Source organism: Panthera uncia, assembly GCF_023721935.1.
Source record: "Panthera uncia isolate 11264 chromosome B3 unlocalized genomic scaffold, Puncia_PCG_1.0 HiC_scaffold_1, whole genome shotgun sequence".
NCBI classification, from domain to species: domain Eukaryota; kingdom Metazoa; phylum Chordata; class Mammalia; order Carnivora; family Felidae; genus Panthera; species Panthera uncia.
In genome coordinates, this window is record NW_026057582.1 from 52,543,508 (window position 1) to 52,564,892 (window position 21,385).

At 35.5% G+C, this 21,385-nt stretch overlaps 2 protein-coding genes across 7 annotated transcripts in view; one reads left to right on the plus strand and one right to left on the minus strand.

The window, feature by feature from the left end:
- MIS18BP1 (MIS18 binding protein 1) overlaps positions 1 to 9,892 on the plus strand; it is a 56,843-nt gene extending 46,951 nt beyond the window's left edge. For 4 of the 5 annotated variants that reach the window (XM_049612843.1, XM_049612846.1, XM_049612845.1 and 1 more), the window contains 2 exons: positions 2,146 to 2,294; positions 6,943 to 7,081. In XM_049612843.1, coding sequence (XP_049468800.1) covers positions 2,146 to 2,294; positions 6,943 to 7,063 — 270 coding nt within the window. In that variant the 3' untranslated portion in view covers positions 7,064 to 7,081. Of the gene's footprint in view, positions 1 to 2,145; positions 2,295 to 6,942; positions 7,082 to 8,723; positions 8,779 to 8,960 lie in introns of those variants that run through there. The other variant, XM_049612848.1, reaches the window with a different exon arrangement.
- FANCM (FA complementation group M) overlaps positions 7,212 to 21,385 on the minus strand; it is a 69,771-nt gene continuing 55,597 nt past the window's right edge. Inside the window, exons 19-24 of one of the 2 annotated variants that reach the window (XM_049612842.1) lie at positions 21,174 to 21,280; positions 19,848 to 20,414; positions 15,311 to 15,686; positions 13,127 to 13,418; positions 12,399 to 12,551; positions 7,212 to 7,514 (exon numbers count right to left, since the gene is read on the minus strand). In XM_049612842.1, the coding sequence (XP_049468799.1) occupies positions 12,413 to 12,551; positions 13,127 to 13,418; positions 15,311 to 15,686; positions 19,848 to 20,414; positions 21,174 to 21,280 (1,481 nt within the window). In that variant the 3' untranslated portion in view covers positions 7,212 to 7,514; positions 12,399 to 12,412. Of the gene's footprint in view, positions 7,515 to 12,205; positions 12,552 to 13,126; positions 13,419 to 15,310; positions 15,687 to 19,847; positions 20,415 to 21,173; positions 21,281 to 21,385 lie in introns of those variants that run through there. The other variant, XM_049612841.1, reaches the window with a different exon arrangement.

The window sequence follows — 21,385 nt, forward strand, 5'->3', positions numbered from 1 at the left end:
TTTAGGCCAAGGATTGATAGCCTATACAGACATCACCCAAAATGTACTGTAGGAAGCAGTCTGCCAGTACATGCTGTTCTCATCAGTGTAATGGTTGTAGAGCCAAATTGAAAACCCAGAAATAGGCTAAACGTCTATATTTAAAATTTCGTATGTAATGAGGCAAACTTAAAAAGGTGATGGGGCACCTGGGTGGCTCAGTCAGTTAAGCATCTGACCCTTGATCTCAGCTCAGGTCTTGATCTCAGGGTCATGATTTCAAGCTCCACATTGGGCTTGGCACTGGGCATGAAGCCTACTTAAAAACAAAAAAAAAAAAGGTGGTAAGAAAAGATTATTACCTACTCTATAGTAAATTCAATGGAAGGATTAGATGACAGCACGAAGTTGACATTTGAATGTATAAAATATTTTTTGTAGTATGAAAACTCGTACAACTAAAAACTTCAATTGGGGAAAAATATTTACAACAAATAAAGACAATGCTTATAATATGAAGAACTCATTCAGATGTTACTGGAATACTAAAAATTGTCAAGATCACAGGGGAAAAGTGGGCAAGAAAATATTTTAAAGGCTGAATGAATATTTGGAAAAGTGGTTAGTTATACTGGCTAGCAATTGGAGGAAAACAAAGTAAATCATATGTATATATTCCAAATTACAGAATCTTTTACAAAAAAGTTAAAATTTCCATAACAAAACGCAGTGGAAACTTTGAAATAGTCATACATCAGTGGATGTATAAGTGAATCATACCTTTTGGAAAGCATCATGGCAATATTTGAGAGCCATAAGATTAATTCTGTTCATGGAAATTTATCCTAAGAAATTCAAAAGAAGCCAGAAGTCTCCACAAAGACCTTCATTGCAGGTTTATCTTTACAGCAAAAAACTGGAAGCAGTCTATATCCAATAAGGATGTTCTTCATAAATGGTCAAATACAATATAAAGTACAAATTTGAGACTATTTCTAGAATATAAATGTTAAGAATATTAAGGTTAATGCAAAAATGGATAGATATAGACAACTGATAGAAGTATAAAATCTTTTAGTGAGCTAACCATCAGGGATAATTTTTTAATTTACTCATTTAATGTATTTTTTTAACTTTATTTATTTTGAGAGAAAGAGAGAGCGAGCAAGCACACAGGGGCAAGGGAGGGGCAGAGAGAGAGAATCCCAAGCAGGCTCTGTGCTGGCAGGTGAAGCCCAATGCAAGGACTCGATCCCACAAACTGTTAGATTATGACCTGAGCTGAAATTAAGGATTGGATGCTTAATGAACTGAGCCACCCAGGTGCCCCTCATTTCTTAATATTGTTACATTATCTCCAATATTAAAAGGCAACACAAATGCTTTAAGAATTTAGTAACATCATTATCTAGGCTCCATTTGCCTACAGAGGTTGTAAAGGGAGATCTCTAAAGGAGCCAGCTGAGTCTCTTACTGTGTTCCCTGCATAACAACCATGGTCCTTTAGAGGTTATATCCTTTATATAATTCTACCATCATTTCAGGTTTTATATATGTTTTGGCTTAAATGCAATAGTAGCGACATTTTAAAAACAAATAATAAAACGTAGAAAGCAGTGAAGTAAGTTCATTTTCTGTGGGATAAATCCACTTTTTCTAATGTTTTGATGTAAACTTAGATAAAATCTTAATGATTGAATTGCTGTTTACTAGATATATACACAAAAGTTTAATACTTGCTTGAGTTCCTATAATATTCAGTGAATTAATTCTGTTTTGTTCTGATTACACAAAGGTAAGCAAACCATGACCCATGGATCAAATCCGGTAGACCACATTTTCTATAAACAAAATTTTATTGGCACATAGACATGCTCACTGTTTACATAGCTGTGTCTGATTTCATGCTACAACAGTAGAGTTTAATATTTGGGACAGAGACTGTATGCACCACAAAGCTTAAAATATATACTAACTCATTACAGAAAACATTTGCTGACACTGGTCTTTTCACAACTTTGTCATTGTCTCCATTTAACACAATAGAAAATAAGGTTTTTTTAGAGGTTAAGGTTCTGTTCTATCCCACCCAAAAATATTTAGTGATAATGAGAAATCCCATTCTTAGGGGAGCCTGCTGGCTAGTAAGAAATATTTGTTTTTTAGTTGCCAAGTCTCCAGGACAGTGCAGAAGAGGATGATATTCTGCCCAGTATGGACAAAAATCCAACAACTCCATCATCAGTTGTCTTTCCATTGGCAAAAACTCCTCAGTGTCAGCATGTCAGTCCTGGCATGCTAGCCTCTATAAATAGGTAAATATGCATATGATACTGTAATCTCTGCATCAGCATTTGGCATTTCATGAGTTGAAGAGAGTAGATGTCAATAATGAGAAGAGGCATCATTAAAAAGGAAATCAAGAAAGGATAGTTTCTAGAAGTAAAGGTTGGACAGTTTCAACAAGTAGGGGTGTTGTTCAGTAGTGTAGGGACACACAGCTCACACTTTACCTCAGGATAATTCCAAATGGATCAAAGTTTTGCATGTAACAAATTTAACTATAAAATATACCTAAAGAAACCTTGGAGGATTATCTTATGATTGTAGATTAGTGAAAGTCTTTTCTAACTCTGATGCAAGACTCAGAAAACACTAACAAAACAAATGGTAAAGTCAACCAAATAAAAAGTTTTACCCCATACCAACCACCCTAAGCAATCAAAAGGTCAACAGTAATCTGAGAAAAGAATATATGGAACCCATCAAAGGAAAAGGCTAATATTCCTAATACAGCACTCCTACAAATTAAGAGGAAAAGAAAGCCATTCTCATGCATTACTAGTGAGGAGAAGGTAAATTAGTGCAGTCTCTGCAGACAGCAATTTGTAAATATCTATCAAAATTGTAAATACACACAGTCTTTAACCTATCCATCCTGCTTTTAGAATAGTGAATGTACAGCTTTTTAGGGTATTGTTTATAATAGCAAAAGTCTGGAAACAATTCGAATCCTCACCACTGGGACTAATCACAAAAATTGGTTTATTATATAGCCATAGAAATTAATGAGGAAATTATTATTACGGAAAAATGTTCACGATTTATTAAATGAAAAAAGGTAGATACAGTGAATTACGTGTTATCATTTGTGTAAATAGGAGCTGTGTATTTATGTATGTATATGTATATACTTGCATATATATGTGTATATATACAGAATTGCTTTCCTTTGATGAAATATCTCTTATAGAATACATAAATTGAAAACGGGTGATCCCTACAAAGAGAAACTAAGATAGCTTGGAGAGTAGAATAAGAGGGAAGCTTTTTGAATTTTGAACTATGTGAATATAGAAGCACTTAAAATATAAATAAAATTAAGAAAAATCAGGGGTGGCCAGCAATTGAATGACACAGAGAAAAAATGGAAAGTAATAAAAATGAGGCCTGAAAATAAGCCATTCTATCTGGCAATCAAGCAGGACAATGCTGTTTTTAGTAAGAGTAATTTCCATGGGGTATGAGGCAAAAGCCAATAATAATGACTGTGAAAAAAGTATTCATCCGTCTCCTGAAGCTTGGTGAAATTTTAATTTGCATTTATTTATTAAAAACATATTTTTTCCCCAGCAATCCACAAATTATTTTTGTTTATTTTTTATTTAGTATTCATTGCAGGTGAAAGTATTCAGAGTATAATTTTGGACAAAGCTTTTGGTAAGCACGTTGGCCAAATCATGAAAAGCTTTAAAATACTCATCTCTTTGGCTCTTGGGTTTTGTGAGTCAATTCTGAGGAAATATATTTGGGCAAGTATGTATGTAAATTTGTATGAACAAAGATGTTCATCATGAAACATAATACTAAAAATATAAAAATGACCTAAATGTCCAATAAGTTAAGAAATTAGGATTTATCCACATAATAGAATAAGTAATAATTAAAAACCATGCCTTCAAGAATTTTTAATGACAAAGAATAGTGTTCAGTAGACAATAGTTTTTAAAAGCTAAGAAGTTAAATTATATACAATATGATTCCAATTCACAACAGCATGTATTCAGAAAGGAAATTTCTTGACTAAAAACATCACCAGCTGTTATCTAGGTTATTGAATTACATTTAAGTGAGTTTTGGTGTATCACTTTTACAATTACAGGAATACATTCTTTTTTCTTATAGACTACATAGTATACATAGATTCATTTATATCATGAATATATTTCCTAAAACTTTTTTATTTTAAAAAATGTCTCCTAGGCCTCTACACTATCTCTTGACTCACCAGCTCGAATAGATTACTTCCTTTTTATAACAATTTTCAATAATGAAACAATTTTTATCACTTCAGAAGTGACTTCTTCTGACAACAGAGTCATGAGGTACTGATCCTGAACAGCTGGCTAGGCTTCTTACTAGCTACGCAGCATTGTTTGTGGTTCACATTAATATCTTAATACAATCACACATTTAGAAATTTCTACGTGTCATACCTTTAAGGTTGCTCCTAAATAGTCATAAAGGAAAAGATCATTGATCAAAAAGGATCTTGGAGCCAAGAGAATCAGAAGTGTTGTTCAACTGAGATTTACTGTCATAAGCAGCACTAGAAATTGCAGGGAGAAATGAAATAGCCATTCTGTTTGGCTTCAGTTTGTAACTGTACTTGAGTCAAGCCTGTTTACTAAGAATGAGAGGGGAAAGAAAGTAAAAAGAAATGAAAAAAAATTTCATAGTTGGTGTGGAGAATATAAACAAGATGTAACTATGTAGAAATAAAAGACTTGCGGACTGAATTGAAGACTGAATTGAGAGTTTTCATCACCAGGTATATCCTTAAAATGGTTACCTGTGAGATTCAGTGTGATGGGGAAGAAAGTGAACAGGAGAAAGGAGTGAGAGGTCTAATAAAAGGGAGTCCAGGGACAAGAAGTCTCTGGATTCTGGAAAAGAGAGGCAGCAAGATAGTGGTTGGAAAGGGCACAAATGGGACAATGAACAGTAAGCAAAACCATAATTTCCTAGAATGCTCATATTCAGTGTTTCCTTTAAAATGTTTGGTTGAAGCATTTTGTCCATTTCTATCAGTACACCATGGTCTTTTTAAAAATGGAAAAGAAAAATATACCTTTTTGTTGTAGTTTTTATTTAAATTCCAGTTAACATAAAGTAATACTAGTTTCAGGTGTATGATATAGTGATTCAGCACTTCTGTATTATCAGTGCTCATCACAGCAAGTGCCCTCCTTAAAACCCACCACCTGTTTCACCCATCCCCCTACCTCTCCTCTGGTAACCATCAGTTCTTTATAGTTGAGAGTCTGTTTCTTGGCTTGCCTCTTTTTGTTTCCCTTTGTTCGTTTCTTAAATTCCACATATGAATTAAATCATATGGTATTTGTCTTTCTCTGACCTATTTTGCTTAACATTATACTCTCTAGCTCCATCCATGTCATTGTAAGATTTCATTCCTTTTGATGGCTGAGTAATATTCCATTGTATATGTATACCACATCTTTATCCATTCATCAGTTGATGGACACTTGGGCTGTTTCCATAATTTGGCTATTGTAGATAGTGCTGCTCTTAACATCGGGGTACATGTATCCCTTTGAATTAGTGTTTTTGTGTTCTTTGGTTAAATAGCTAGTAGTGCAATTGCTGGATCATAGGATGGTTCAAGTTTTAACTTTTTGAGGAGGCTCTTGTTTTCGAGAATGGCTGCACCAATTTGCATTCCCACTAAAAGTGCAAGATTCCCCCCTTTCTACATCCTAACACCTGTTGTTTCATGTGTTGCTGATTTTAGCCATTTTCTTTTTCTTTTTTTAAAGTGTATTTATTTTGAGGGAGAGATGAGGACAAGGGCAGAGATGGAGAGAGAGAATCTCAGGCTCCGGGCTGTCAGCACAGAGCCCAACTCAGGGCTTGAACTCATGAAGCACGAGATCATGACCTGAGCCAAAGTCAGACACCTGACTGAGCCACCCAGACACCCCTGATTTTAGCCTGACAGGTGTAAGATGCTGTCTCATTGTAGTTTTGATTTGTATTTCCTGGATGAGTGATGTTGAGCAGCTTTTCATGTGTCTGTTGGCTATCTGGATGTCTTCTTTGGAAAAAATGTCTATTTCTTTTGCCCATTTTTCAATTGGATTGTTTTTTGGGTGTTGAGTTTTATAAGTTCTTTATATATTTTGGATACTAAACCTTTGTTGGATATGTCATTTGCAAATATCTTCTCCAATTCCATAGGTTGCCTTTTAGTTTTGTTGATGGTTTCCTTTGCTGTACAAAAGCTATCTACTTTGCCGGGGGTGGGGGGGCGGGGAGGGGGAAGCTATTTACTTTGATATAGTCCCAATAGTTTATTTTTGCTTTTGTTTCCCAGAAAATACACTTTTTTTTTTTTTTCAACGTTTTTTATTTTTGGGACAGAGAGAGACAGAGCATGAACGGGGGAGGAGCAGAGAGAGAGGGAGACACAGAATCGGAAACAGGCTCCAGGCTCCGAGCCATCAGCCCAGAGCCTGACGCGGGGCTCGAACTCACGGACCGCGAGATCGTGACCTGGCTGAAGTCGGACGCTTAACCGACTGCGCCACCCAGGCGCCCCCCAGAAAATACACTTTTTAGAAAAGCTTGGAGGGGTGCCTGGGTGGTTCAGTCAGTTAAGCGTCCGACTTTGGCTCAGGTCGTGATCTTGCAGTTCAAGAGTTCGAGCCCCACATTGGGCTCTGTGCTGACAGCGCGGAACCAGGAGCCTATTTCAGATTCTGTGTCTCCCTCTCTCTCTGCCCCCTCCCCCACTCATGCTCTCTTTCTGTCTCTCGAAAGTGAATAAATGCTAAAAAAATTTTTTTAAATAAAGCTTGGAACACATTTTAATTTGGTCAACTGCTGTTCAACCTGTGAATAGAAATATGATAATGTTGACAAAACTATTTTGTATTCAAACAGGGATGACTGTGATAAATATGTTTTTCGTATGCAAAAAGAACATAAAAGTAAAGGTGGCATTGTCTGGGGCAATATCAAGAAAAAAAACAGTAAGTATTCATTTATTCATCACATCTGTTGATATATTGATAGAAATTGTGGAGTTTTAAGTTATGTAAGTCCTTGCTCTCAAAGTAGTTAATCTTAGAGAAATACAATTTATGGAGGTAAAAATGTTGAAGACCACCTTTTCTCCTGATTGTATATTCCTTCTGATCAGGTTATGGCAATTTCTTCCTCCCTCGCCCATGTTGAAATACTGTTACTGTAGCATGCATGCAGTATAATTCTTCTCAGAGTTTCTAAACTAAACATTGGCATTACATAATCACATCCAATCTTTATGGGTTTCATTTGTCCATAGGAAATGGTAGACACTTCTGGGCAGTTTGGTTTAAAATCATCCTGGAGACTAAATTCTTCAAAAGAAATCTCTAAAATTGAAGGTGTAGACAGATTCCATGTTTCTTAGATTCTCTTTTTCCAGTCTCACATTCCTTATGAGAATGAAATTTTGGTTTGTTGCAGAGGACCTGGAATCAACATAGTAAGAAAGACTTGTTTGGCTTCTAGTTCCTATTTTGCCAGTGTGAAGTTAGGCTGCTTTGACAGTTTTTTCACAAGCTTTAATGTGCATAGAAGTCCCTTATGGATCTTGTTAAACACCAGATTCTGATCCAGCAGATTTGAGATTTCTGCATTTCTCACCAAATCCAGGTGTCTGTGTTGCTGATCCATGGACCATACTGAGTGGTAGCAAGATCCTAATCCATTCAGTCTGTTCTGTCTGCATAATGATGAAAAGTTCATATGGATAGATCTATAAGGACTATTCCTATTAATAATTTTTATTTCTCTGCATTTCTGACATCATCCTAAGCACTACTGGGCCTTTGTTTTTCTTAATGGGTCATAATTTGAGTAGCCTACCAAACTATGGTATCTTTGTGATTTAGTCCTATTTTTTCATTGACTCATATTTTAGTCAATGCATGAGGATAGAAAGAGCAAAGGATTTAGTGTCAAAAAATTTTTATTTCAAGATCTGACTGACCATACAGCTTTATAATAAGCTACTTGAACTTTCTAATCTCGTTTTGTTCATATATGAGTAAAATGTACCATCAGTGTGGGAATCATATTGATTTAATGTCACTGAATGATCTTGAGAGCTAAATGATATAATAGTGTTTTAACTCATTTCAAAGTACATTTACGTCACAATCTGAACACGAGTGTATCTTGAAAGTTTCAACAATATTTACTCTTAATACAGTGAATATGCCCTGTCATATTTTCTATTCTATTCCTTTTCATTTTTAAAGATAGCCAGCCATGGCCAATAGTTTAAAAGCACTGATGTAGTAAGTCTCAATCATACACTTAAAACTTGTCTATCAACAATTTAAGTTTTGCTAGTGTCATGGAATGGAATGAGTACCTAGATTTTGGCAACTGTCAGAGGCCCATAGACTATCTTGTAACCTCTATAGCATTAGCATTAGTTTGTAATATTTTCTTATAGTTTGCCGGCAGTGGGAAATAACACTGAAGAAGTATTCTTTCTGTGGATAAATTCAACTTAAAGGAGAATTAGATGTTTCACAGATACTTATGTGATTAGGTATTGTTATAGGCATGTGTTCGAGGTACTCAGGGGATGAAGCAAGCTTATTCTGTTTATGTTTGAGGCAGAATTCACAGGAGGTACTATTTAGCTATTAACATGAACTCTCTTACAGGTTGAAACTGAGTTTTCAACTCCAACATCAAGGAAAAAAACTCTGTATAACAAAGGTAATTTATTTGTATCTTTCTTTGGTAGCTCAGTTCTATTGTAAGATAGTCTCTTTATTCACATGGTACTAAAATTAGCTGCTTGCAAGTGGGCAGACCTATTCAGTTTCTCATTATTTTCAATTTCATTGAAATTACTTTTAGAAGTATATTAATCTTTTTTATTAAATTTCTCTTTACAGAATTAGGAGAACACTCTGGTATTGGAAAACTTTTCACCAATGCTATGGAGTCTTTAGATGAAGAAGAGAAAGATTATTATTTTTCAAACTCTGATTCTGCATAGTATAAATGAGAAAATATTTCCAGGATTTTTGTCAAGAAGCACACAGTGTATTTATATCTTTTTTTGGAATACATATTATTTTCCTTATAATGTGCCTTCATATGAAATTGTGGATTCCTTCTCAAAGGTTTTAGGTGTTTGTATTCAGAGTAAAACATCCTTCTGTAGAATGCTGTTCATTGATATAGGTTACTAAAATATAAGGAAAATTGTTTTGCTTGTATACATACTTGTATATTTCTGTTTTTTGAACATTAAAATATTCTAGATAAGTCTCTCTTAAGCATCTGTTTAAGAAAATCATGTCCTAAACAGATTTTTTTAAAAAGCTCCCAAGAAAATGTTGCTACCCTTAAGGGGTAGGGGAGGGGAAATAAAAAGTAGACTGTATTGCTGGCTACAAATTCATGACAACTGTATTAGCATTTGTTACCACTTGATTTTTTCCTTAAAACTTATCTTTGGCACAGCTATGAAACCTATGTAAATTTAGTACTTTTATTAGGTAGAATCAGAGAATAAATTTTGTCACATTAAGCCTTATTTACATATGCAGACATTCATAGTTTACATTTGGCCTTAGTATTAAAAAGACTGGATTAGACGTTCACGTAATTGATCTACCATTATAAAGAGTCAAGTTAATATGCCATGTCTTAATCAAACATTATTTTCCTCCTTTCAGACAGCTCCTTTGGAAATAAACTTTAGCTTATTCTGTCATTCTGTTTTAAAATTTGACAGAATATTTCTCCTCTGGTTACAGTATATATTCACTTACCCTTTCTCTCCAGTTAGATTGTTCAAATAAATTTTGCTTTTAGAACATTTGGATTTGTATTTTGCTGGATCATTAAAATTAAACAGGCATTTTGTTATTGGTTCAGCTTGTTTCTTCAAAAAAATGCCAGAACTTTTAGTAAAACATAATTTTTTTTAAGAATTTAGTCAGTTTATAAAACTATAGGATTTATAGAAACATAAGATTTTACAAGAATATTACAGTTAGACTGAGATCATAATTGTTTCTGCCACAAAGACTTTTAGATGTCTTTGTGGATGGATGGAACAAATGAGGGATTATTTCAGAGTGAAATACTGTTGTAGAACTTAAGTTGCCAGTATTTGGTATAATACCATGCTGCTTATTGTTAATGGATAATGTTAACGTTAACTCCTTTTAAGGAGTTAGAAGGTAGTTATACTGAGAAACAAAGGGATAATTTTGATGCAGCACAGACTTAATACAAACCAAAGAGTGTGGCCCTCCTCCCCCAAATTCCCTGTGTCCTATTGGAACTGCTTCAATGTCCTTCCTAGTCAGTTTTATTGTATCCCACCTGCCAGGTACCTGGTTAGTCCCATCAGAACATAAGTTATGCTAGGAAGGGTTGAAGTAACCTCCAAAGGACACTTGAAAGCGCGCTTAAAGATTAATCATCAGCAGGGCTGAAAGTTCAGTGCTACCAGTAAGAGTATGAAGGCTATTGCAGCTTAAATATGGATAAATCTCTGTACACAGCAAGCATAAGTAAGTGAAATCCTCTAGGTTATGTCCCTCATACCATGTTAACTTATATTTTGTCTGATGGGTGGACACAAAGAATTTGAGCACACTGTTGTCTGCATGGGAGATGCTGCAAGGTGGTCATCTGCCCAAGTCAATGTGAATTTGCTGAGGTAAGGCAGAGAACCACCAAATGTCCCCACCCACATGCACCGCTAACCCCATGTAAGAGGAACAAGAAGCAGCAAAACAACATACTGGAACAAGAAAGAAGCCCCTTTCTTCCTTCTACTGACAAAGCTTAAATCATGCTCACTGTAGGTAGAAATATTCAAAAAGTCCAGTCCATTATAGCAAAGCAAGATACTAAAGGGTAAATTTAAGCCTGAGAAATAAATCAATAGCTGCACATCAGCCAACAACTTCTAGAACTTCTTTTCTCTCTGGCTTTGACAGAATTATTGAATAGCAAAACTATGAAATCTGCTAGTCTCAGAAAAATTAAGAATTTATACTACCCCAAGGAAGCTATGTTTACAATTAGAATAACTTTTTAGTGAAAAATAATTGTATCTAGTTCCTGGGTTCTGGTTCTGGATTTCCCAGTAAACTTGAGTAAGTCACTTGTTTGTGGGCCTCACTTCAATCACCTGATAAGAAAAAAAGCAATTTGATTTAGATGAACTCTGAAGCCCCTGCCAAGTCTAAGGCAAGGAGACCTCTCCGCTGTGATGTTGGTTCACCTACCCTACAGTGTAGCAAGAAAAAATAAGACAAACAGAATAAACTCTAAATGGGGGTGTCGGTGGGGGTGGGAATCCATAGTTAAAGGCTGCATTAGCACTAGACTGACTAGAAAGAAGGGCCTCAGATGTTGCAGATATAAACGTGGAGATGTCTGTCTTAAAATATTAATAATATCACAGATACACTGTTACGGGCACAACGAAGTCCCTATTCAACAGCTCATCTATACTAAATTTCCCAAATCTAAGCCAATATCCCACTTCTTTGAATATGGTATTTCAACAAAAAAAAGTGTATGTAAGGTGAAGTTCATAATAACAGGATCTGACTGTACTTGATTGAGACACTTTTGGTAAGATGAACATACTCAGTTAAATTTCCAACTCTACTAATTACTAGAGCATTTATCTCACAATACAGCTACTGCCCTATACACACACACACACACATATACACACTGCCCTTATCCAATATATAGGTAGATTCAGGACATTGAAAATATTCTAGATATTATGATTTATATATAGGAAAAATTACGACCACTAAGTTGGTGGCAGACACCTCAACCTATTAATGCTAACAAATGGCAACCACAGTACTATAATCTTTAGAAAAATTCTAAAATATGTCTCTAACTCTATTACTTCTAAGTTTATTTATTTTGAGAGAGAGAGAGAGCACAAGCAGGGGAGGGGCAGAGAGAAAGAATCCCAAGTAGGCTCCAATGTGGGGCTCGAACTCACAAACCGCAAGATCATGACCTGAGCCAAACCAAGAGTTGGATGCTTAACCGACTGAGCCACCCAGGCGCTCGCTTTTACTTTCTTAATAGCTCCTTCAGTAAACCTTTTTTTTTTTTTTTTTCAGTAAAAGAATGTGTTTCATAATCTAGTTAATGAAAATGATTACTGAACGTCAGGTTTTCTTTTAAAATAATTTATAATCTATATAAATAAAAATGTACACCACATAAAACAGATGTGGGAATATTATTTTACATATTTTAAACTGATTATCACAGACCACAGCAATGATTATTGAAATGCATTTAGTATTGTGAGAGTTCTTTCATAACCGCACCTTGAGCAGTATCATTATGCATCAGATTGTAGTCTCCCTTGGTTAAGACCATTTGGTAACATTTGCATGTCAAATACGTAGTGAAGATATCTATAGATCTCCTCAGCCTTCTGATGAGTTACTTGTGCACATGTGGAGATTTCTTGAGGTGAGCTGAAAAATAAATTAGAACTTTTTGACTTAACACAATATTCTTACTTGCTTAAAGAACACCAAACATAAGCCTTTAAGAAAAGCATTTCTTCTAAGCATTTTACATCTAGTTAATATGTCCTTAGCATGGTTTAAATAAAACATACTTATTCCCTATATTCAAAGTCACTTATAACAATTTCAACATCTTACCTGGGCCTTTAATTTAAAATAATCCATTTTCTAAAATTTTCCTTTTCAAGCAATATAATAATCAAAAACTAGTAAAATCTACACTGTGATATTTTTCTACTTCTAGAACTAAACAGCCCAGAAATGTTAGAATGCAAGATCAAATACAAGCGCTGTCTAGCTCTCAGAGGACTCTAAGCTCCCCAAAGGCGGTGCCTATCTTTTCCCTCCATTAACGTCCTCAACTTCATGCAGTGACTGTAACATTGGGAAGCAAAAAGTCTTTACTGAATGAGATACTCTAATACGCACTATACATGTTTAGTTTTTTAAATAAAATTTCTATGAAGTAGTTCTAAGAATCATTTTACAGTAACCATTTAAAAATATTAAGACTGACATACCTGTTAGTCATCTTTCTCACAGAAGAAAACCAGTGACACATATTTAATGCAGTTACATAACTTATATTGGGAATACTTAGATAAAACTGAAGTGCTTCGCATTTATTTCTGTTCACCACTATTGGAACATGAATACCAACATTCTTTCTTTGTTCTACTAAAGACAGTTCCTTTAGCAAATCTGCAGTTTCTTCTTGGCAGGAACTGAAAAGAACTCGGATTCCGGCCCCAATTAAGGTAGTCAGCAAGTTGTCGTAGCTCTTTGTTCTCCTAAACATCTTGGATGTGTCTCCTAAATATTTCATATTTAGGAAAATGCAAACGTGAGTAACTTACATTAAGTAGAATCATTAATACTATATATTAAAATCCCAAGATCTACGACCATTAAGCAAATTAGTGCCACATTATGCTAATGAGAAACCCTACTAGTAAAGATTTAAAGTGACTCTCAAATACCTGGGAGTTAAAATAAGAACTATCTTTATAAGTGTCTTCAGTTGGTATCAAATAGTAAGATGAGTAGGCAGAGGAGAGCTTATATTCCTAGATAATTCATTCATGAAGACCAAGACCATATTACTTATCTCTACAATTCCTCATAATGCTACAACTGATAAATAACTCAAGTATTGGCTTGATACAAAATCTTACGTATTTATTCTAAGAATAACTCAAAACCCTGCATACCCATTTTAATGTCATCTTTAACTCTTGCCTCTTAATTTACTTCCTTACCTTTCCCATTCATTTCTTTCCATATTCTACCCTCTATCATTTTAGGGGCACTTTTCATTATGGAAAAACAAAACTTTTTACATAACTTCCCCCCCCCCCCCCGTAACTTTTGCAATGTTACTTTTCTCTTTATTCCAAATTTATTTCCTTTATAAAGGATATGTTGGTGAAGAAGAAATTATAGAATTTTAGCACTAAGAGAACCCAAGAGATCACTGAATATAAAGCCCTCACTTGTCAAATAAAATAAAACTAAGAAAAAAACTTGGTTACTGAAAGTGTGACTTATCCAAGGCCAGTTTACCAGTGACAGCATGGGGATAAAAAGGTATAATGCTCAATTACCAAACCAATGTTTTACATAAACTATGCTATCTTCTTTTACTATATCCTGTTATGACTGTATAATTCTTGAACTCTTCCATAGTGGCATTTGCCTATATGATTTCACATAATCCTCATAACATCGAAAGATGAATAGGACAAGTATATTATTAATCCCTCAGAGGGAGTGATTTGTCAATGCAACATCACATAGCTGTAGTGACACCAGAACTCAGTGTCTTCTGATTCCATATTCCATGACCTTTACACCATCCTCAGGGCTCCACCTATAATTAAATATGAGCCATAGAAATCCCCTAACTGAAGCTCCTATGCACCTATTTGAGCTACCAAATAAGAACTTAGTGTGTTCAACTGAACACCCCTTGTGCCTCAAATCTGCTCTTCTCTAATATTCATAATTTCAATAAAGAGCACCACTACCTAACTGCCCAGTGACCAAGAAACTGGTCAACACAGAAGAGTAATTCTTGGAATGCCTGGGTGGCCCAGTCAGTCAAGCGTCAGACTCTTGATTTCAACTCAGGTCATGATCTCATGGTTTGTGGGATTGAGGTCTGCTTCAGATTCCATGCTGGTAGCGTGGAACCTACTTGGGGTTCTCTCCCTCTCTGCACCTTCCCCATTCGTGTGTGCATGTACACACTGGAGCTCTCACGCTGTCTCAAAATAAATAAACCTAAAAAAAAAAAAAAAAGTAATTCTTGCCTCCTTTCACCAACTACTGCTAATCCTACCTCCTAAACCCCCTGAATCCTTGTCCCTTTTCCCACTGCTGCCTGAAAGGTGCTAATCCTTTCTGGGGCTCCTAAAAAAAGACATACTGGTTCACTTGCCTTCAGTTTCTCACCCTTCAACTCTCAAACTCATTTAAACACAATGAGTAAAAAAATACAGAAAGAAACCTATTTACGAAACAAAAACAAAAACATAAACACAATGACTAATGAAAAGCATGGCTTTGTATAAGTATGAAGTAACATTTATGAGTCAGGTATTTATATTTTAAGAGTTTTCCACATCCTGACAGTAGAAGAGTGAACTAAATAATAGCTGAGTTCCTTTATAGCCTTATAAACAAAAACATTTAAAAACACAAACCTGTTTTTTCTCTGTCCTTTTCCACAATCACACATATTCTTTCAAACATGCTCTGTAGGTACCGGATCTGGTCAATGAGTTTGTTCTTATTGATACTATTTAACATCTCAGACTGAGACCTCCTTTCTACCACCATGCGGTTACTCACAATGTAATCACAGCCATTTAGAGGACAGACCTCTACGTGAATGCCATGAACTGCTCTTAAGGAAGAAATTACTTCAGAACCAGAAGTGATTTCACAACTATCTACAAGAATACAAGTTTTTTGGCCTTCCTGTGGAAGTCTAAGAGAAGCATGTGTGCCAGACAAATGTGGTCTTGAGTTGGAACAGTATGCCATTGACGTGCTAGAATCCTCCAGGGCACTACCAACCTGCAAAGGTGGAAAATATTGGTATCAGGTTAAATATATATTAGTGCCAAAAACTTCTAACACCTGAAGTTGATTTTTTCTTACTGATAATATTATTTCCTTTTTTTTTAACTCTTTTTTTCTTCCTTCAGTATGACCGAAGTGACTATATACATGAAGGACCAAGCTACCACTTCACACCTAGTAGAATGGCTAAAATTAAAAACAAAATAAAACAGTAAAATAAACGTTGTTAGAATGTGAAAAAAACTGGAACATACATATCTGGTGGGAATGTAAAATAGTGCAGCCGCTGTGGAAAACTGGCGATTCCTCAAAAGTTAAAGAGAATTACTGTATGACCCAGAAATTCCATTCCTAGGTATATACCAAAAAGACCTCAAAACAGACTCACATACTCATTTGCCAGTGTTCATTAACTTTGGAAAATTCTCAGCCATTGACTGTTTAAATACACTTTCTATCCTTTCCTCACTTCTTAATTCCAATTACATGTATCTTAGACTATAGGATACAATCCTACAGCTCTTGGATGCTCCATTCTGTTTTTCACTCTTTGTGTTTCATACTGCGTCATTTCTACAGGCCTAGCTTTAAGTTTCTTGGTTCTTTCTGTGGCTGTATTAAGTCTATTGATGGGCTCATTAAAGATATTCTTCATCTGGGGTGCCTGGGTGGCTCAGGTGGTTGAGCGTCCAACTCTTGCTTTCAGCTCAGGTCATGATCCCAGGGATCATGGTCTAGTCAAAGGTTGAGATGAGTTTGGGTTTATTGCTATGATTACCCTAGGTACAACCAGAGGCTTCAAACTCCCATAGTGTTATTTGGATTTAGGGTGGGACAAGGTTTGTCAGATGATTTTTCCAAACGTTCTCTCAGCTTTCGATCTTCTCTGTTTCCTTGTACCTTAGAGAGGTTCTTTCCTCATACTCTTGTCTTCCTCTCAGCAGTTGACTGCTTTTATGTTACTAAGTGCTTGCTAGCCTAGTTGGAGGGAATGCTAGGTGCATGGGGTGGCATGGTGGCAGGGCAGGAGGAGAGGGTAAGTTCTATTCTACTTCAGCCTGAGCAGGACTTGTGTCCGTCAGTTCCCAAAACAGGACCTTTACAGTGATCCTGCCCTCCCTTCCCAGGGCTGGAGATAGCTAATGATCTAGGCCCAAGATGTTTTCATGCCCCTGTCTCAGGTACAGAACATTTTTTAATTCTTGCCTTCCTCCATCTGTAAAGGGTCTTCTTCACCTAGGCCCTGAGGAATAGCTATAAGGTCTGCTGGTAATCCCCAGCAGCTTAAAGCTTTTTGTTCTATAGGGGAAATACGGTAGAAGGAACCAGATGGGGTTTGTTGCCTTTCCACAATAATTGCTGGTCACTTCCCCCAAGCCATGGCATCAGCAAGGGAGGCTTTCTCTGATTCTCAATCTTTCCTGTGAACACCCAATGAGTCTATGGAGAAGAGCCCTCAAAAGGTTATGAACTCCCCTTTTGTCTGCAATTCCCAGGGGTTCTAAACTCTCATGCTGGTTCACTGCCTTTTGCAATTTATTAAAGGTTTAGCTCAATTCCTCTTACCAAATTATACAGAGCCCAGGGAATGTCCCAAATCAATAAGTCTCTCTTTGGAGACACTTGTCTTTCCTTAGAAATGAGACCAATTGGTTGTCCTACACCCTCAGCTCCATAATAGTTTCAGATAAAACCATGACTCTGGAGACTATCCGGCTTTTTTGTTGTTACTAGGATGGAAGAGCACTCTTTCCAATTTTCTATATCCTAAGCTAAAGATAGAAATCCTAATCATTCAGAAAATAATCTTTAAAATAATTCAGTATTCAATTCCAAAAAGCAAAAAATAAATGTAGTAAAGGAAAAAATGGTACTAAAGATCAAAACAAAAGTACTGGAACTACTTAGTTATTCTGAAGTAGAAAATGGCTTCCTAAACATGACACTGAAGTTCAGGAACCGTAAAGAAAAAATTGAGACTGAATAAAAAAGTTACCTTTACCTATGGCACAAACCACCATAAATAAACAAAAAGGCAAATGACTGACATGGAATACTGTTTGCAATATACATGACAAAATAGATGTTAACTTTTTTTTATATATCTAACAGTTTTCTACAAGATAGTCTATTTTCTGTCTTCTCAAAACTACCTCAAATTCTTCCCCTCCTAATTTCAAGTGAGAAGAATCATACTACATGGAATCATAGGGTAACAGAAGAAAATTTAAAACACATTTCTGTAAAAATATATGTGTCTTTTTTCACAGTCCCCAAAGTATTACTAGCCTGAATCCAGTTTTTAGTTAGAGCATGCCAACGTAGAAATGTAGCTAGTGCTTAGTGGTTTTCAAAGTACTGTTCATAGACAGATCTTTCTCAACTTATAATAAGATTACCTCCCAATAAACCCATCATAAGTCAAAAAAATCATAAGTAGAAAATGCATTTAAAGTAACCTACCAAACATCATAGCTTAGCAAAGCGTAGCCTGCCTTAATTGTGCTCAGAACACTTATACTGGCCTATAGCTGGGCAATCATCTGATATAAAGCCTATTTTATAAGAAAGTGTTGAATATCTCAGGTAATTTCCAGAATACTGTACTGAAAGTGAAAAACAGGATGGCTGTATGAGTACATAAAAGTTCTAAGTGTATCAGCTGTTTGCCCTTGTAACCATGTGACTGGGAACTGTGGCTGCCAACATGATGGGTATCATACCGCAAGTTGCTAGCTCAGGAGAAGATCAAAATTCAATATTTGAAGTATGGTTTCTACAGAATGCATATTGCTTTCACACCATCATAATGTCAAAAAATTGTAAGTTGAACCATCATGAATCTGGGACCATATTACCTACCTTGACCCTTGGGATTACTATCTTTATACTACAGTTGAGGATACTGAGGCTCAGAGAAATGAAGTAGCCTCTATTTCCCCAATCTATTACAAGACTTAACCTAGTCAACCTTATCCTAAGTATGTCTTGAAGAAATAACTTTGTGCAAAAAAGCCTGGGGACAATTTAAAACTGTAAACTTCAATTTAAGTGCCCCTGGGTCAACACTGAAGCATGTTGCTACAGCACAATGGCCTGAAACACCCGAATACTACAGAGAAATAGAAGGTTAGGTCTGGGTCTCACTCCAAGATGACAATCAAGGAAAGGAATCAGTTATATACAGGTAAGGGATTCCTGTTACTAAACTTTTAATTAACCCCTATTTAACTACTATAACTATAAACTTATTAAACTATAAGCCCCTAGAACTATAAACTCTTAAAAACTAAAAGTGGTTTTAGGGATGGATTATTTCAGCACTAATAAGACAAGGAGAAGCAGGAAACTGGAATACTTAGCCATTCTAAAAAGAGAAATTTAAACGAAGGAAATCAGGTAGTGTCCCTAACTCTTCTCCTCAATAAAGACAGTTACATATCTGAAGCCTTCAGTGGGGAAAAGAAAAGTTAATCTGTGGGGAATTAGTTCTGAGCATGTAATTTCTGTTAATTTTATCTTGTAGGAAGACTATTTTCCTATCTCCTTTTCATAAAACTAGCAAGTTTCCTTACAGAGTTTTACTAAGAAAACTGTGATCACACTTAAAAAATTAAAACCTAAAGGCGCATCTGAGTGGCTCAGTTGGTTAAGCCTCTGACTCTTCATGTCCGCTCAGATCATGATCTCACGGTTTGTGGGTTCAAGCCTCACATAGGGCACTACACTGACAGTGGGCACTATGCTGACAGTGTGAAGCCTCCTTGGGATTCTGTCTCCCTCTCTCTGCCCCTCCCCCACCCTCTTTCTCTCAAAAATAAATAAACATTAAAAAAATTAAAACCTACGCATCCTTATACAAATTATCAATATAATTTAGCGTGCTATTTTCTTGTTTGAAGAATTTCACCACTTGGTAATTTTTGTTTGACCTAGTTATTTAATACAAAACACAAAAGAAAGCAAAACAACAGGGGCTCCTGGCTGGCTCAGTCAGAAGAGCATGTGACTCTGGACCTTGGGGTTGTGAGTTCAAGCCCCACATTGGATGCAGAGATTACTTTAAACAAATAAATAAATAAACTTAAAAAGGCAAAACGACAAAAAAAACCCTTTCGGTAAACATAAGGCTTTTTTCTCTAATTTGATTCATACCTTCAAATGAATTGGAAATTTTCTACAGTCTTTCTGTGAATCAACAGTAGGGAATGGTGGTGAAGTACGTTCAATTTTATTACAGCTCCGAGGTTTGAGGTCTGAGACATCAGAAACTGCATCTTTTAAAGTGAGAGGTATCTGTCCTCTCTGCTTTGGTGACTGATTAACAGTTGGATCAGAATGGTCCTTGGACTGCAATGAAGACCCAAAAGGCACTCTATTGACACAATGGTCCTGCTGTTTGCTCTTATTAACAGTGCTTGGGTTAACCACAAGACTGGATTCTCTTTTATCATTTACATTGTTTTCTTCCTCACTCGAGTCACCGGGTAAAATAATTCTGGATAATTTTTTTTTTGAACGTGCACAATTTTGCCTCATCTCCATTTGTTTTAGCTTTACTGCACGTCTGGTTCTATAGTTTTTGCTCCCACTTGCAAGGCAATCTTCAGTTATTATGTTAAAATCAACATACACTTCTTCTTCACTTGATTGACTTTTATAAGACTCATCTTCATCAACACAAAAACTGTCTTCTAAATAGGTTTCGTCTTGCTCAGGAATCTACAGTAAAAATACAAATTAGCATATTATAAATTTCTTTCATAAAATCAGTATGTATTTAACATTCTTTTAAGTACATGAAATCTTTATGATTATTTCACTTACTTCATTAATTCAGTCACTTGTGCTCAACTACCATAATACTGAGTATATGCTTTATGGAAAAAAATGGGGAGACTGGGGTTATAAAAAGAATGATTTACTCTCTAGAAATGTACAGTCTCTTGTAGGTAGCCAGAAAAATAAACAATTTATAAACAATGTGATAAGGGCTACATAACAAACACAATGGAAGTACAGAGATACGAACATTACACCAAGCTGAATACTGGCAATTTATTAACAAAGAAGACTAATGTGAAAATGTTGTCCATAAATCAAAAATAATCTATAATTTTAGAAAATAACATCTTTATAAAAAATAATTTTTAAGACAAATAAAAGAATAAAAGAAAAAATAAGAAATAAAAATGTAACTCATGATTAAATTCCATTCACTTCTTTTAAATATTCTCCTAATTGGAAACCAATTCAACAGTATATTCTAATTAGCTCAAATTAAAGATAGGGTAATTTGATCAAATTAGGACTAAAAGGGATTCTGAGAATTCATCTAGTCCACCTTTCTGAGTCAGAGCAGAAATTATCCCAAATAGCTCTGACAGTCCAGTACTAGAAACAAAATGGAGACTTCATTAACAGGAACATATCTCAACATTACCATCAGGAAATTCTCCACTGTATTTCTATAGTTCATACCTGTGAGAAAATATTTATGTTGTTATGCTTCTTACGGACCATTTTATACCGATTGTTCATCAGTGGACTACGCAAAGACTTCATGTAAATAGCTCTCATTTCAGAATCTGTGTAAAGATAGTAAGAATTTCAAGTAGCAGAATTATTTAAATGAAAACCAGTAGAGTATTTAACTTTGACCTATTCCAAATTCACATAATTCAAACCTGCAG